This window comes from Odontomachus brunneus, unplaced genomic scaffold (assembly GCF_010583005.1).
Source record: "Odontomachus brunneus isolate Ranch 3 - 2012 unplaced genomic scaffold, Obru_v1 Obru_scaffold_036, whole genome shotgun sequence".
Taxonomy (NCBI): Eukaryota; Metazoa; Arthropoda; class Insecta; order Hymenoptera; family Formicidae; genus Odontomachus; species Odontomachus brunneus.
Genome location: NW_022639486.1, coordinates 219,918 through 233,605, shown reverse-complemented (window position 1 = coordinate 233,605; position 13,688 = coordinate 219,918). Strand labels below are relative to the sequence as shown.

At 36.7% G+C, this 13,688-nt stretch overlaps 3 protein-coding genes across 13 annotated transcripts; 2 read left to right on the top strand and 1 right to left on the bottom strand.

Annotated features, from left to right (window-relative positions):
• Window positions 1-122: 122 nt before the first annotated feature.
• LOC116843822 (PRKC apoptosis WT1 regulator protein-like) lies at window positions 123-5,973 on the bottom strand. Of its 8 annotated transcripts, none has more exons than XM_032814607.1 (10): window positions 5,716-5,973; window positions 5,410-5,537; window positions 5,160-5,308; window positions 4,393-4,522; window positions 4,115-4,211; window positions 3,542-3,649; window positions 3,177-3,217; window positions 3,021-3,065; window positions 2,269-2,425; window positions 123-1,984 (listed from the first exon to the last, which is right to left on the bottom strand). In XM_032814607.1, the coding sequence occupies exons 2-10, from the start codon at window positions 5,424-5,426 to the stop codon at window positions 1,799-1,801; spliced, it is 930 nt and encodes a 309-aa protein (XP_032670498.1). In that variant the 5' UTR covers window positions 5,427-5,537; window positions 5,716-5,973; the 3' UTR covers window positions 123-1,798. The 8 variants fall into 8 exon arrangements, with proteins under 8 accessions (XP_032670498.1, XP_032670496.1, XP_032670495.1 ...); XM_032814605.1 differs by having other exon boundaries at window positions 4,115-4,241; window positions 5,410-5,577; window positions 5,716-5,972; XM_032814604.1 differs by having other exon boundaries at window positions 4,115-4,241; window positions 5,716-5,971.
• Window positions 5,974-6,564: 591 nt separating this feature from the next.
• Window positions 6,565-11,167, top strand: LOC116843821 (eukaryotic translation initiation factor 2 subunit 2-like). 2 transcript variants are annotated; one of them, XM_032814602.1, is made up of 7 exons: window positions 6,565-6,763; window positions 7,016-7,273; window positions 7,392-7,551; window positions 7,628-7,660; window positions 7,907-8,097; window positions 8,227-8,511; window positions 8,724-11,167. In XM_032814602.1, exons 1-7 carry the CDS (start codon window positions 6,746-6,748, stop codon window positions 8,766-8,768), a joined length of 990 nt encoding a protein of 329 aa, XP_032670493.1. In that variant the 5' UTR covers window positions 6,565-6,745; the 3' UTR covers window positions 8,769-11,167. The 2 variants fall into 2 exon arrangements, with proteins under 2 accessions (XP_032670493.1, XP_032670494.1); XM_032814603.1 differs by lacking the exon at window positions 7,628-7,660 and having other exon boundaries at window positions 6,566-6,763.
• Window positions 11,168-11,524: 357 nt separating this feature from the next.
• LOC116843819 (GDP-D-glucose phosphorylase 1) lies at window positions 11,525-13,672 on the top strand. 3 transcript variants are annotated; one of them, XM_032814601.1, is made up of 6 exons: window positions 11,525-12,054; window positions 12,216-12,346; window positions 12,423-12,718; window positions 12,799-12,901; window positions 12,979-13,288; window positions 13,377-13,672. In XM_032814601.1, the coding sequence occupies exons 3-6, from the start codon at window positions 12,489-12,491 to the stop codon at window positions 13,505-13,507; spliced, it is 774 nt and encodes a 257-aa protein (XP_032670492.1). In that variant the 5' UTR covers window positions 11,525-12,054; window positions 12,216-12,346; window positions 12,423-12,488; the 3' UTR covers window positions 13,508-13,672. The 3 variants fall into 3 exon arrangements, with proteins under 3 accessions (XP_032670492.1, XP_032670490.1, XP_032670491.1); XM_032814599.1 differs by having other exon boundaries at window positions 11,528-11,952; window positions 12,055-12,346; window positions 12,438-12,718; XM_032814600.1 differs by having other exon boundaries at window positions 11,529-11,788; window positions 12,055-12,346; window positions 12,438-12,718.
• Window positions 13,673-13,688: the final 16 nt, after the last annotated feature.

Genomic DNA, 13,688 nt, shown 5'->3' with positions numbered 1-13,688 from the left:
AATCCGCGGGAATAGAAGAACGAGGAGTCGCTAGTTTATCGTATTCGTGCCCCACGCCCACGAATGAGCGCCAAAGGAGACAGGAACGTGCGAGGGAGATTGTACAATAAACACTTGCCGAATAGCTGGCGAGATAAAAGTTCTTTCTTTAAACAATTTTACATACTCTCGTTACATCGTTCCGCGCGTTGCGTTACGTAAGTTGCTGCGGAGGTCTCCTAGTGAAATGCATTTAATTAATCATTACAGAATCGTCTGCGTGTCCATATGTACATAGAGTTTCGTACGGCTCGCGTATAATAATAATAATAATCATAAAACAATAATAGTAATATAATAATAATAAAATAACTCACATAATCTTACATCACCGTGTGTTGCAAGTATATAAAACTTACGTAGAACATCCATTCTTACAATATTACAATAGAAAATGTATTAAGTCGTTCAAATCGTTATCGGCACTTGCAAGGTTTCAATATATACATGCATATATATCTCTGCATTGCGTTTGCCCGTGTGTATATCGTATTGCCGCACTGAGAGAAGATATTGCTGAATAACGAAAAAATGGCGATTAATCAGCGATAGTAACGCACAAACGTATCGATAACATGCGCGTGTGTCTGCGACCGAAGCTCAGCAAGTGATCAAATTCTATCGACTTAACAATGCTCTCTTTACAAAGTGGTCTTTATTGCTTTTTACAAAGTGTATTTCGTCTCGTGACGTTGCGATTGCAGCCTGCAAAAACGTGCTTACGTTCACTTTCTCCGTAACCTGCACTGACTGTGATTTATTTGCAAGAGAAATATCTATTTTTTTACTCTTAATGACTCAATCTGCGATACGCGCTAAAGTTAGGTTTACTCTACTTAGGTATGTCTCCTTTTTTTTATTGCCTAGGATGGTCCACAAATCATGCATCAAAGAGACGATATAAGAAACTCAAAATTACGAAGATCACTATACGAATATATCTTCTCTTGGTTTATTCTCTTGAATTAAATATCTAGATTCTTAGCGCTATTTTTAACTTAAATTTTTTCGACTCACGAATTACAAACTAGCTTGTCCGTACTCTATTAAGTCTTTAGCCTTTCGTTATTTAGAAAAAACAAAAATCGAAGTGGCAGCGCTATGCACAACTTTTATTCTATACGTATGCACCGAAAGTAACGAGATACAACACGGAAAGAAATCTTCATACTACCCCACAATGTTTATATCTTGTGAAAAAGATAGAAAAGAAATATTAAAATAAACCATACGGTTTATATTACAGAAACACAAACAATTTGTCAAAAAGGGGTTGTACTTTCGACAGACAATTCTTGGATCGCTTGACGATTTTTACTTCGTGCAAAATTGAGAGAAAAACATAGTAATAACAAGATGTTGAAATGTTCAATGGGCGAAGCGTAACTTTTGCCTCGGAATCTCAATTTCGCGAGCTCTCAAATGAAAGAGAAAAAAAAAAGAAACGCGACGGTCCGTGATTCGTTTCGCACCGCTTAATAATAGCAACGTAATTATAATTAAAGATAATCGACATGCATGATTTTCAGTCGTTCGCTCCGCAAATCAACTCAACGAGTGAGAAACAATCGAGATACAACGCAAAAGCAGAAGAATCAGAATTGAGCGCGCAAAAAATCGCCGAAAAGAAGATACCGCATTGCTTGAAAAGACACACGCGATGCGCGACTTATGGCTCATCCTGTTAGCTGCTCGGCGATTATCGTAAGGAGCGTAGAATCAATAGAGCGTGTATGATTTTTGCAACGGGAGAAGGAATTCAATTGCTGGCTAAGGCGGCCATCGCGCGAATCAGCGTGGCGTTCTCTTCACGAAGCCGCTCGCGCTCCACGGCCATCTCGTGCTGCTGCTTTAGGAGACGCGCCTCGAGCGCCATTATTTTGTGGTCCCGATCCTCTAAAAGAGACAGCAGCCTCCTATTCTCCTCTTGCGCCCGTTCAATCAGCTGAAAATCACGAAATTAATTAATTAATTACATTTGATTAACAATACTCCGTATTCACGCCGCCGAAAACGTTTACTTTTGCTAATCACGCTTACACATGCTGCATTCTTATTAATAAATTTATTAAATTACTATTACTTTAAAAACTTAATAAATTCATTGTAATGTAAATAAATTCTCTTTAACTGCAAATTGCAAGTTAACTGCAAATTACACATAAAAATTGATTTATTAATAAATTTATTGATTAATGTAGTTTTGTTCGTTAATTAATGAGGCATCACCTCATGCGGATTGTCGCCTGTTGGTGTCGGCAATCTCGGCCTGCCGGTCGCGTTGATAGACGTCTGCGGTTCGTGATTACCGTGATCCGATTGATTGATGCTGTCGGACTGATTGAGAGAATCGAATTCCTCGTCGTCGGCCTCCAAGTCTGAGTGACTAAAACGCACACGTCAACAAATTTGTGTAATTACATCTTGTCTTTATCACACATACTGTTTCGTAGTCGCCTACGTTTAGTATGTTACTTTTCTGCCGTCTACACAGATCGCATTAGGCACGACCGTCGATGCGGATACAAAGAATATATCGTATACTTTAATTCCAGAGCGTTAAAATTAAAGGACGCTTCCATTTATGTTCGGGAGGACAGTCTCCCGGCTGAAAAAGCTATGATCAGTTGAAAATATTTAATAAAAATTTTCAACTGAAAAATCATAACAATCGCTTCGAATTGAAATGTAAGCTCGATTATTCTCTGCATATTATATATCCTTTGTATTGCAACAAGTCTTTGGTGTTCGGATTATCTCCGTTTTTATAAGTGAATTTCTCAACTGTCATCGCAATCGTATACTTTGCGTCATGGCCAACATTTGAGAATTTTAATCGATTGTATGAGAATGTACATACATTGAGATTCTGAAACGACAAAGCACCCGGTAAGACGTTAATCGAGATCCTACTAGCTCTATCGTACTTCGTACAGGTCGTGCCTAATCGTAGTTCACTTGTTACGATATGATGCACTTACCAACTGTGCCTAACTATACATGACCTGTATGAAGTACGGTAGTGCCTAGAAAGCAGTCGTGATTCATTAAAAAGACAGTCAAAGATAGCTACTGCGCTAATTACACAGAGACGCTTTCCAATTATCGTGTAATTACGTGTGAAAAGTATAAGATACCTTTTGTTTCGCCTTTGCGTGTACATTCTGGCGGTCCGTTCCTGAAACATGCGTGCTTTTTAAGTAACCAGTAGAAACAGGAATGAAACTCGAACGTCTATCGATGCATGCAAAATTGAGAAGCACTTGGTTGCTCTTTTATAGTTTCCTTTTCATCATTAATATTATTACTCGCGCAACAATCGCCTAGTCAGTTATTATTCTCTAACAATAAATTCTAATTTCCAATCGCAATATTTCACCACAAATTCTACGAATTGATTTCAGACCTTTCCCGCGAATTTCTTTTCCGTCACGGATAAATATCCGCGTCAGGGCACTCCGCACACGTAAGAAGAAGAGAAGCTGGCATTGACTGCACTTACTTCGATCAATTCCTGATCAAGAAATTCATTGTGATGCGTGTTGTGCTTAGTTTCGAGGCAAGTGCCGCTAAGTTCCTCCTCATCCTCGCCCGTACTACCACCAGTGCTCTGAGGAATTATGCGTTTTACCAAATGTCGGAGACACTTGTACAACATTTACACATGAAAGAAAAGGGTGAGCTATCCCATAAGTAATATCGGCATATCGCCTGTCTTGGCATTATGACTTAAGATATTTTTCTGAAATACTATCTGATTTTTTACTGATATATCCCGTCAATCTCGTGGTGTATCAGGGACGAATAATAACGAATAAAGAGTGCAATTCGGGAATCGGGAAAGCCGATCGGGAAGATTTTCTTATGAGATTTAAAGAGTGACTAACTAATAACTTATCGTCGTTCCTCTCTCAACGGATCACGCATCATTGCGAAGGGAATTTCGCTCGGCAATTTTAAGAGCCTAAAACTGAAAATTCCAAGTACTCAAGAGTCGCATCGTTACGCTACACATCCACAATCTAACATCGCGCGGCTGTTACTTATGGGGTGACTGACGGTAACAATGGCGAACCTCTGTCGACGGTAAATGCACGACTCCTGTGCTACGCCGTTTTTCTCGTAGTTTCCGTCGATCACGTTGCTGCTTCCCCTTGTTTATATGCGTTGGCCTGTGCAAACAGGATACGACACTAAAGACACTAGAACCAGATCCAGAAAATATTAGGCAATTACGTAAAGTTCCGTGTATCAAGGATGTGGGCTAATGAACACTCCAAGCACGATAATAAACAAGATCGTTTATGGTTCTCTTATCGGTTGCACAAGCGCATGCGATCGCGGCATACATACCGGCCGGTCACGCGTTTGTCTTGCTTCCTGATGATCGGTTTGCTCTGCGGGTTTTCGTGCTCGGGTGGAAGCACGGGATTCGAACTTGCGTCATAAGCGCCTTGTGACTCCTCCACGTCCGGTGTACTCTCTGAAAGATAAAGCATTAAGAGCGATTAGCTCGAGAAGATTGTCGGAAATCAATAAGACTTGAGTGTCTGAAATACACGACTGAGTCATTATCTGAACATTATCTTAATATTCTAGTTTAGCTCTCTGTATCATGAATCTAATTATTTGAATATTAGCTTAATTGTGCCATCAACACACACATATATGCTAAGAAATTCCTAAAAATTATTAATACTAATTATAATTGTAATTAGGCTATCATGACAAATTGTCATTTTTTTTCTGAATTCTTGAAAATTATAACTTGTAGTTTGAAGATTATAACTTGTAGCTGTGAAAACTTTTTTGCTATAATTTATAGTAAAAAATCTCTGATACTGAAAGCATTATAGCTTAGAGTTGTCTTGACTTTAACAGAGTTCTATAATTTCAAACCAACTTATTTACTTATCTAATAGATAAGATATTATTTACATGTCAAATGTAATATATGAAACTTAATGTATCTATAGAGCCAACGGTTTAGAAATCTGAAGTTACGTAGCTTTAAATTTCTATAAATTCGTAATACCAAAATTTCAGAGAGATGAACCAAAATAACAAATTCGTGAACTTCAAGTTTCTAAGCATACTTCTTTTTAAATACTCTCACGTACTTTGAAAGCTTATGGAAGACGCATCCCCTGTCCTTGGTGGACCCACTCTAGCCCTGGCGGTCCTGATCCTAGATCTCCTGGACGTTAACTCGAAGTCATTATCGAAGTCCTCCTGGCTGACAGAGCTGGACGCCATGCCGGTGACGTCGCTGCAACGCGAAAATCTCGTTCGTGAGTCCGCACTCGCGGTACATACAGCACTGTCAAGAGTGTGCCGAGTGTGTGCAAAGAGAAAAAAATGGGTCCTTACAAAAAATACCTGGACATCTGAACAAAGGGGTAGGTTGTGTGACGTGCGATACCTGTGGAGATGATCGTCCCGTAGTCCTTTTTAGCGGAGCCTAGCGCTCAGATTTTAGGCTACCGTTCAGGACTCGTCTGAGAAAAAGGGAGAAGGAAGAGAAGTCGAGAAGAGAGCCTGAAGAAGAGACACGCGTGCGGAAGAAAATAAAAAAAAGAACCACACGTACACACGCACAAAAAGAAACGAAAACGAAATGTGCGCAGGTAAAGAGAGCGAATGTAAAGTCGAGAGCGAACTTGATCGAGGAATCACCTGAAGAGGAGGCTCTCGGCTGCCGATCCGGTGACTCACTCCGACGACCCGAATGAAGGATTGACAGCTGTCAGCCGACGTAAACGACGACCATAAATATCGGCCGGAACGAGCTGAGCATACTTGGAGCGTAGCCGCTAGCTAGATCTGCGTATCGATCGTCGGTGTTAGAAGGCAGACAGGTCGAGGAATCGAGAAAGGCGCTCTTCGTCGACCGTAGACTATACACATATTATGGAACTTCCTAGTAACTATCAGTAAACGCTGGTGACTATTTCGCCCTCCTTCTCTTTCTCTTTCTGTCTCTTTCTGTTGACAGCCGCGGTGCCAGACGCGTAACAGAGAGATATCGCCCCTTATGAAAAAGAAAATAAATAGTGTTCAAAAAATGACAGAAAAGTCTTTAGCATTATAATTCATGGAGGTATATTCTCGAAAAAACCCTGCGTTATTTGGGAAGTCTAATAATTGAAACGGTAAGGGAATGCATAAATAAATAAATTACTTGCGAAATATTTACTACAAATAATCACATTAAAATATAAATTTTATCATTCATAGTTCCCGCATCATTGATAAATTCTTTGTCTCTATACATATAAACATATATATATATAAACATATACATATAAACATATATATAATAACAATGATATTTAATATAATATTTAATGTGTTTTATGAATCATTAATGTAAATAATTAAAAGAAGATTTAAATTTATAAACTAAAGAGAGAAAGAGAGAATTTGTGTGGTACAAAAAGCGCATCTTAGTACGAGCCTGCCGATCAGTCACGTGACTGTGACGAAACCCAAGCATGCGTATTCTTGGTGGAATTTAACACACTACCGCCATCCAGTTCTCTTTCGTTTATAGGTCGGTGAGGGTCGAGTTTTCTGATGCAATCCGTTGCTGGCTGTGTTCATCGTGGAAAATTGTGAAAATTATCAAATCTCTTACGTGCGTTTTGCGTCGCTACAATAAAGCAGTTATTTTCTTTTAGAGAAGGAGATTACAAGAACTAACAAGATGACGGAGGAAGACTCGGTACGTAAAGTATACGGATATTTTGTAACACGTGTGCACGGTTGAATTGAAACACCTTGTCTTACCATTTCTCCGGAACTTCTTCCCGAAGAATTTTCTTCCATAATCTTTTGTTCAATTTTTTTCATAATTTTCGTAAATAATTTCGTAATTAATTTCGTAAACTTTCTGGAAATTAATTAATTAATAATAATTAATGAATTCACGATAAATTAAAATTTACACATTCCAATTTTTATGAACAATTTTTAGGTATTCGATCCTAACTTAAAGAAAAAGAAGAAAAAGAAGAAGATCACCTTTGATCTCGATGCAGAACTCAATGAAGGAGGAAGTAATGATGATACAACAGAGGATACTCTAGATAAAGAAAATCAAGAACCTGAGCCAGCTGCTATTGAGGATGATGGGACAATGGACTTAGAAAACTTTGGCAAAAAGAAAAAAAAGAAGAAGAAGTTGTTCAATTTTGATGAGTTAGAAGCAACATTGCCTGATACAAAGAAAGAGGTGAGAAACAACCTTGGTAACTGTGTATTTTCATGAATAATATTTGTACTTGCTATATTTTTTTACTATACTTATGTTGCTTATTCATTTTATATTTATTTTTTTAATTGTTAAACAGGAGCCTGTAGAGCAACAGACAGAGGAAGTGGTAGTAAATGACGACTTGGATTTAGACATGGACTTCTCTAAGACTAAGAAGAAAAAGAAGAAAACGAAAAAGGATTTCGATGAATTAGTGGCTGAAGACGAGCGTAAAGATACTGAAGAAAAGGATAATGGTATGTACCATAAGAGATTGTTTGCTATGATGTCTTTTGTATCCAGTTGTTTATATTATTCAATACTTGTCAACATGCTGCACTGAATCTGAGCGAAGTGCAGAATATGGTAAGATATTTGCTTGATGTTCACAAATTATATCAGGAACACTATTGTGTAGTAATTATATATCTCTCAAGAATCCTGTATATAATTTCCTTCAAGTTATCCTTGCGCTCATATATTTCAAGGTAGAATCAATAATAAAACTTTCCAAATTTCACTAGTGCTAACGATTACTTTTCTCTTGTGGATTGTTTTTTTCCACTTTAATATAATACGAGATAAACATCTTTTCAACATTTCTCTCTTCAGTGGAGGAGGCTAATTCGTGGGCAGCCTCGGACAGGGATTACACGTACGAGGAGTTACTAATTAGAGTATTTACCATCTTGCGAGAAAAGAATCCCGACATGGTAGCTGGTAAGAAACAAAAGTTCATCATGCGTCCGCCACAAGTAGTACGAATCGGAACGAAGAAAACATCCTTCGCCAATTTCACCGAGGTACATGATAAGAATTGGAACGAGATTGTTACAATTAAATTAGCAAATACAGAACTTCTACAAAGTACATAAGATATAAAACTAGTCGAAAATAGCGGATACCAACCTGCACAATTTTTTACTTTGCAGATTTGTAAAACGTTGCACAGGCAACCGAAACATTTATTGGACTTCCTGCTCGCCGAGTTGGGAACAAGCGGTTCCGTGGACGGAAACAATCAGTTGATTATCAAGGGTCGATTCCAACAGAAGCAAATAGAAAACGTTCTTAGAAGATACATCAAGGAATACGTCACGTGTCACACATGCCGCTCGCCGGATACGATTCTCCAAAAGGATACTCGGCTCTTCTTTTTGCAGTGCGAGACCTGTGGGTCGAGGTGCTCAGTCACCAGCATAAAGTCGGGCTTCCAAGTAAGTTACCATTCTTTTATCCCGATACAAATTTATACACATTATCGTACTTATTATTGATTAATTAATAAATAGTGCGTGAAACACATGTATTTAATGTATGATATTAAACGAAAATGTATATTTATTTGTTATATATGTTATTTGTTATATGTGTTAATTACATCGAAGCATAACAATATTCTAAATATAACATTCTCATGTTTTTTTAGGCCGTCACAGGGAAACGTGCTGCTATGCGTGCGAAAACTGCCTAAACAGTCTTCTGCTTCTCAGGATCTTCTCAATAATTTTTGCAAGATGCCTGTTGTACTTTATTTAAAATTGTTCAGACTTATAGAAAGGAGAAGTTTAAACTCTTACCAATCAGGAGTATGAAGTGGATAAAAAAAGTAAAAGCTGCAGAGGAGTGTTAAACGCTATGAGAAGTAAATAAGTTATATAAGTAATTGTATCTCTCTCAAATTGATTGAAGTATGAGAACCTAGATGATATTAGAAAATATTAGATAGTATTAAATTAAAATTGAAATGAATTTGAAACAGATTCTGTTGTAAATTATAGCATAAAGAATTTGTTAGTGATTTAATTCTTAATTTATTTATGATCTTAACATCGATGTCTTCACATTACATCTTATCATTGAATGAATTTTAAAGAAGTTTCTGTTATTTGATGTTTCAATCTGTAGGGTCTTTGAATTTGTAGTAACTTGGATCTTAATGTCCCGAAAAATCCAGAATTCTCGTTCTCAAGTAATCTCTCAATTAAATAATAAATAATAAACTTATCCAAAATATACAATTTCTGCATCAAGCTCGTTTATTGACGAATACGGTTTAGATATAAAATGTTGAAGAGTACCTGATCGTTATTAACAATAGGGCTAAGCAGTAATTTGTTAAATTTTCTTGCATACACAAAAACTTCAAGTCAGACCATATGTGTGCGAAATGAAATAGTGAATTAGCAAAATTGTTTCCTAAGATGACAAGACCTTCCATTTTGTAATCCGTTCGACTACTTAACGATAGATTTCGTAAGTTATCGTATGTATATCTTTGTATACTTTCGAAATCAGAAGATCTGATTGAACAGTTGGATAAGGTTCGCTTTGATACAAATAACATTTTTGCAGTGCAATATTGACATATTTTACTATCTCATAGCACACAATTGATATTATATATAACATAATGTAGCGACGTGTATATATCTTCTAACTAAATAATATTGCTAGAGCATTTGCAACATTTTTGTAACGTCATAACCGACTAGTCGTAAAAGATTTAAATAAACGTTAAGTAGCCATTGTATGAGATTGTGTAACCTGGAAAAAAACCCGCGAAAGTGCAAATATAATCGCGAAATTTATAAATAGTCTCTCATATTTCGGTAAGATTTGCATCAATCAAGCGACTTACGAAAGTCGGAACTCGAATCTCACAGCGCTGCAAATGCTCGCGACATTTTTGTAAAAGGATTGTTTTGCAACGCGATACTTGCCGCGTGTTGCGATCCTCGTCATTATCCTATACCGATCGATAATGTCCTCATGGTCTTTGATGATAGCGCGTATCTTGTTCAAGTTCCTAAGAGAAAGATAAATGGTGTTGAACATATTTCAAAGTCGATGTCGTAGTCTATTGCGGTGCGCATATTAACTTATCACCAATACCATACTCTTAAACATCGCGATTTTAACGCGACTGTCGAATTGTTATTGCATTTGTCTCGTGACGCGAAAGAGACTCTGTACGGTGCCTATGTTAACATTTCTGCCAGCAGTACGTGACCTGGAAATAATAACAGTGTTTGCTAAGAATCTCAGGATGTAAATTCGAGAATTTGTGAAGTAGCGGGATGTGAGAGTTCCACGATACGACGTGGAAGTGTGCGTGAATATGCAATGAGTCCGGTTAGAGTTTTTAGGAAATATAGCGGACGAATAAACGAGGTCAATTGCTGTTAGACAGTAAATGGAATTCTCACTGTAAGCCGTGCATGTTTGATCGTTCGCGTGCGCCTCCAATGAGTAATCGTTTTTTAGAACCACCAGTTCCAAAAAATTGCATAATATGTCTCGTTTTATGCGACAGATGTTTGTACAGGGCGTAATTTGACAGTACTAACTGCGCGTTATTGCCTCTTTCCTTCCTGACGAGAACTGCGACAGACGCGAGGCCGTCAGTATGTTACTTTAGTTTGTGTGTCTTAGAATGTGATTAGGAGTGTGAACTAATACTATTCCGCGAAACATTGTTTAATGGGAGAACGATACCGTTCCCTGGATACGGATCGCCGTACACGATTCTGTGTGAAATATTTGTTCTTCCATTACAGCGATCAGTTTCTAATCGACGTCAGCTAGGTCTAATCCTTGCGTTTCGATATCTTCCACATCCGTCACTTACACCGTCGATTCATTCTGACGTAAAAACTCTGAAATAAGGATGCAAACGGGTGGATCGTATCCATTATTCGAGAGTATGACATTAACTTACATAATCTAAGATAATAAAATGACAGTGCGAAGAAAAAATATACGTTACTTTCAAATTGTAATCGAAATAATTGTTATGCGAATCATCGTTTCGAGGGATTATTCGATATTTATTAGCCAATTTTATCGAATAATAAATCAGCTATGAATATACATTTGCTTATTGAATGAACAACGTAAGATTCCAAAGACCAACTTCGATGTTTCTCAGAGAAAGTTATATCAGAAAATCCTAAATAATAGTAATAATAAATTCTATCAATTTTTTACTTGCGACGTCATCCATCTTTGAATCAAAATTCGTCAAACCATATTCAATATATTTTTTTTTATTGTATTTTTCATATTTTGTCAAATGTACAATTGTGCTGCTCGTATGTCTCGTCAAATGGTGTCGATTGTGATTGTAATCGAAATGAATCGAGTTCGAGTAATCGATAGGCTGAGAAAATTGTAGGATTACCTGGAACTAATATTGAGAGAGAGAGAACTTATAGCGTGTTCGACTGATCCTGGATTAATCGCTCCGAGAGCGATTAATGACGGCATAAGTCTCTACTAGCCAATCATAAAGCTTATAAGTACTTGTTCGACCAATAAACGTAGGCGTGAGTTAACCCAGAGCCAGTCGAACATGCTATTAGAAAGTTTTAAGAGTAATTGCGTGGGAGTTTGAGCCGTGGCAGCGCTTCTAGCTGCCTCTAGCGAAATATTGAAGGAAGGAAGGAAGAAAGAAGTTTTAGTAAAAAAGCAGACACTACCAACTCACCACCAGTGCGAGTTTTAATCTAACCTAATTGGCTTTTGCCTTTTTATTTTGTTTTTTTTATCTGTATATCTGTTTCTTTTTAAATTCCAAAAGTGTACACTAGTCAGCAATAGAAAACAGATCTATAAGCAAAGCTGAGGAGCCTCTAGAACAGCTGAATCTACATTTCGTACATAACGCGTTTCATAACCTAATAAACGCTGTTCATAATAATTTCCTATTTTTCTCACAGTGGTGAGCTGCACACATATACATAATTTCAATTTTTCAGGTATTATTTCGCATACCAAAAAGCGTCGGATAAGTGTATTTTTATTAAGATTCGTGGTAAAACCACCATTTTTTAAACTCTTATAATGCAGTCGTGCAATCAAATTTCCACATTTGTCTATGATACAAAAGATTTTAATCTCTCTGTCAAATCGCATGAAGAAACTGAGGCTCCGTTCGACGATATTTTGCAACGGAAATGGAAGCAGGCTGAAGAAGCCAAAATCTTTCGATACGCTTTAAATATAAGGAACAATAAAACATTGAGAGGGAGATACAAGTTTTTAATACAAGTATGCTTATATTCGTATATATACTTATATATGTATAAAAAAGAGAACAGTGTCTTTTTATTAATAATGCATAAAATAATGATAATTTTAGTTTAATCCGGAGCGAGCACAATGCAGACGTGCACCACAGTCGATCACTTCAATGTCGCAACCTTTCAGCCTCACAGGCTTCAATTTCACTAAATTGAAACAACCTGAGATGTTACTTGATATAGGAAACGGTGACAGTAACAATATATTGGCAATTAATGACAGTCCTTTGGAGTGGTGTCACTCCTTGCTCATTATGGAACGTTCAAAATGTTTGCCTCAAATCATGACAGAGTGTAGTCTCCACAAAGCAATAGAATTGTGTCTTTTAAGCAATTCATGGTAACCACAGCTGTGTCAGAAACATTGGATATGAGACATTAGAAACAAACTATTATTTTCTATTTTATTATGTATTTTAGTTCTCTCAGAATTGCTTTCAATAGCTTATGTGGTCATGCATCTGTCAATCACTTACACTGGCATTTGTATTATTTGAGACATGAGATGCTTCTTGAATACATTGTAGGTAATATTGCAATTAACAGTGGTCTGTTTTTAACTGTTTACAATGCATTACTCAATGCTCATTTCCATCTCAGGATGTTTGCAGTTATGTGCTTGGTGTACATTTGTTGATGAATTATCCAGCGAAAGGATTATGTATCAAATTTTCTAGCTTTAGAAATATCGGAGATTTTGTATCTCGAGCATTTCTCGTAGTGAATTACTTGCAACTGCGTCGAATAGCTCATAACGTGTATATTACACGAGCGAAATTAAAATCGAACGACGAAATGTACGGTGATGTACGAATTTATGTTTGGGCTAGAAAGTCATGTGTCGGTGTGAAAGATACAATTGCATTTATACCAGCAGCATGCGAATTTTTCGGACATTTGTCATTTGGAGGTAAGAGTGAAATCTGTTATCTCCCAAATATAACATTTTTTTATTAGAATATAATTACGATGTCTCTATAATTATGTATTATTTTTAGATGAAGATATATATGACAATCTGAAAGAGGATGATGTGATTGGTATTCTTAATGATTTTACGGAGGAGAGTTTTTTGTTAATTAAAGACCAACTTCGACATTTTTTAGAAAACACAAAAGAGAGGATATAACAGAAAGTCCTAAAATTATAATAATAAAATTCCATTAATCTTTTAGTTGCAATATCATCAATCTTTGAATCCAAATTCGTATTAAACTATATTTTATATATATATATATAAATGATAACGGCGGTGAACATCTATTTTATAATAAACTAGATGCTATAAACCTGACTTCAGTGTTTTTTAT

Excerpts from the sequence above, each read along its gene's own strand:
- LOC116843822 (XM_032814605.1), bottom strand. Across the intron at positions 3,218-3,541 it reads TTGATCAGGAATTGATCGAA|GAACGGACCGCCAGAATGTA; the intron begins GTAAGTGCAGTC and ends CGCATGTTTCAG. Across the intron at positions 3,066-3,176 it reads ACGCAAAGGCGAAACAAAAG|GCACTACCGTACTTCATACA; the intron begins GTATCTTATACT and ends ACTGCTTTCTAG.
- LOC116843819 (XM_032814599.1), top strand. The coding sequence starts at position 12,140 with ATGCAGTCGTGCAATCAAATTTCCACATTTGTCTATGATACAAAAGAT. Across the intron at positions 12,902-12,978 it reads AGATGCTTCTTGAATACATT|GATGTTTGCAGTTATGTGCT; the intron begins GTAGGTAATATT and ends TTTCCATCTCAG. Across the intron at positions 13,289-13,376 it reads CGGACATTTGTCATTTGGAG|ATGAAGATATATATGACAAT; the intron begins GTAAGAGTGAAA and ends TATTATTTTTAG.
- LOC116843821 (XM_032814602.1), top strand. Across the intron at positions 7,552-7,627 it reads TACTGAAGAAAAGGATAATG|GCTGCACTGAATCTGAGCGA; the intron begins GTATGTACCATA and ends ACTTGTCAACAT. Across the intron at positions 7,661-7,906 it reads TGAGCGAAGTGCAGAATATG|TGGAGGAGGCTAATTCGTGG; the intron begins GTAAGATATTTG and ends TTCTCTCTTCAG.